At 40.3% G+C, this 2,649-nt stretch overlaps 1 protein-coding gene across 1 annotated transcript in view; it reads left to right on the plus strand.

Annotated features, from left to right (window-relative positions):
- Positions 1 to 560: 560 nt before the first annotated feature.
- The window catches only part of gareml (GRB2 associated, regulator of MAPK1-like), a gene marked incomplete in the record, with an annotated part of 17,658 nt that continues 15,569 nt past the window's right edge, over positions 561 to 2,649 (plus strand). Inside the window, 1 exon segment of the mRNA XM_014028009.1 lies at positions 561 to 833. Within this exon segment, the coding sequence (XP_013883463.1) occupies positions 722 to 833 (112 nt within the window).

Genomic DNA, 2,649 nt, shown 5'->3' on the forward strand with positions numbered 1-2,649 from the left:
AACAGTAACAGTAATAGTAACAGTAATAGCAACAGTAATAGTAACAGTAATAGTAACAGTAACAGTAATAGTAACAGTAATAGTAACAGTAACAGTAATAGTAACAGTAATAGTAGCAGTAACTGTAATAGTAATAGTAACAGTAATAGTAACAGTAATAGTAACAGTAATAGTAACAGTAACAGTAACAGTAATAATAACAGTAACTGTAATAGTAATAGCAACAGTAATAGTAACAGTAATAGTAACAGTAACAGTAATAGTAACAGTAATAGTAACAGTAACTGTAATAGTAATAGCAACAGTAATAGGAACAGTAATAGTAACAGTAACAGTAATAATAACAGTAACTGTAATAGTAATAGCAACAGTAATAGTAACAGTAATAGTAACAGTAACAGTAATAGTAACAGTAATAGTAACAGTAACTGTAATAGTAATAGCAACAGTAATAGGAACAGTAATAGTAACAGTAACAGTAATAATCACAGTTCTGCGCGTGAGGAGACTGGCTGACAGGGGAAGCTGGGCTCGCCCCCCTCCCCTCCGCCCCCCTTCCCTCCCTGGGCTCGTGCGCACCGACTCTCGTCTACATGCAAACATGGCGAAACTCTTTCCCGTTACTCCGCCACCCTTACCGTCCTCCGCCTCCTCATCGTTAACATCACCGTCTTCCCCMCCGCCGCCGCCGCACTCCCCGGTACCGTGATGACCCGGGAGGATGGAGAAGTTGTCGGCGAGCCTGTCGGAGATCGCTTGGAGCCCGTTGGCGCTGCCGCTGGACGCGGTGGTCAGCAAGTTTCGACTGCCCACCCTGGTCCGTCTGGCCCACGGTAAGGAGGAACCGAACGTTCAGTCCGTTAAAGTACCGGAGAGAGAACCGTTCAAACTTTGTGATGTTTGTTAACTGTTAGCTCGTGTCACTGCWGGAATCTGCGTCACTAAGTGACGTTAAAGTCATTTATCTGTTAGCACAAAGCTACAACACAGCTCCATGACTTTCTTTGACTTTCTGTCGCTGCAGCTTTATGAAAATTAATGTAGACATTTAAATGATGAATGGTTTTTAAATACGTCAAGATTCACAGGATAAAATGTAACATCCGGTTGCAACTTTCAAAATAAAGGCAGTATTTACCTGGTTTAGTCCATTAACCAGCGTCTGCCAGTGAAAAAACAGACCATTCTGTGCAATAATAATCAGATAAATCATTYTTGTCAATCAGGCAGAAAACAAAGATCAGACAGACACACACTGGTTGTTTCTGAAGGGAAACAAATACACGTTGGTTAACAGCTGGTCACAAACTTTAACTTGTTTGATTTAAGGACACATCAACCATGATATTATTATTATTATTATTGTTACTGACCGGTCTTCATTACACTGCAATAAGTGCTTTTAACTGATTATGCAAAGTTATGAAATTGCCCAGAAAACTGTTCATACTCTTATTTTGAAAACACTTTTAGCTTCATTTCCGATATATTTTTCGGAAATGTCTGTCTGCCTTTCTGCTGCCTAAAGCCTGGACGTCACTGCTTTATTTTAACTTACTGATTTACTTTAGGAGGTCTTTAAAGTAACATTTTAACCACATTTGTTGTTTATTTGTTGTGTGTTTTGTTGTCATCATATTTCCCCCGTCAAACTGCACATTTGGTGACTTTACTTTGGGAACTGGGAGTCATGGTTAAAGTTGTTCCAGTCCAGGAAGCCCAGAAAACCACAAAGTGTCTGTTGTGTTGCTGAAGTGCTGCTTAATTCTTTTCACATGTAAATGCTGAGATGTGACGGTGAGTGTGGTGAATACTAACGAGCAGCAGTGTGGAGGCAAACCTCCAACTTTTCCTGGTGGACTAAAGTGTGCACAGACCCAAATCTATGGAGAGCTATTAATGTCAAAAACACCTGACCAATCACGTGGCTTTGACAGGTAAACACACCTGTGTGTCTAGAACTGATGAAACAATCAGTAGTTCCTCTGGATGGTTCTTCTTTAGTGAAACGTCTCCTTTAAGAGACTTCTTCAGTCTGAGGAGTTTCAGGTGAACTCAGCCTTATAAGCTCCGCCTCCACCTGGACAAACAGGTTAGTCACATGCAAAAGAGGGCCATCGCCTAACAATAGGACATTAGTGCCTACGAAAGAGGTTTAGGTCCACTGGAAAAAAACTCAGACGTCAGAATTCAGACTTTCTGAAATTYAAGTCAGAATTTATTTAACAGATATAACAGATATGTTAGCTAAAATCTGGTGTGGTAGTAGCTGAGAGTCATTCCCAAAACATACTCTGAGTGCTAATACATCACACAACACCTGTGATGTTTCCTGACAGGAAACACTATTCTATTTTCAAGTCTTTTTTTAACATAAAATAAATTTTCTGGTGTTGAACAAGATGCAGTCCTTCAAGCACTGCTTCGACTTTTTCATGTTTAGATGTTTTCAACTTATCAASTCTGTGTGACGTGTTTACAAGTCTTATCTTGGCTGGGTTTAGTTACATGGAACCAAAACAAAATGAGAGTAAAGTTAGGGTTAAAGTTAGAAACTGTCTAACCCTAACCCTACCTGAACCCTACCTGAACCCTACCTGAACCCTACCCTAACCCTACCTGAACCCTACCTGAACCCTACCTGAACCC

This window comes from Austrofundulus limnaeus, unplaced genomic scaffold, assembly GCF_001266775.1.
Source record: "Austrofundulus limnaeus strain Quisiro unplaced genomic scaffold, Austrofundulus_limnaeus-1.0 Scaffold709, whole genome shotgun sequence".
NCBI classification, from domain to species: domain Eukaryota; kingdom Metazoa; phylum Chordata; class Actinopteri; order Cyprinodontiformes; family Rivulidae; genus Austrofundulus; species Austrofundulus limnaeus.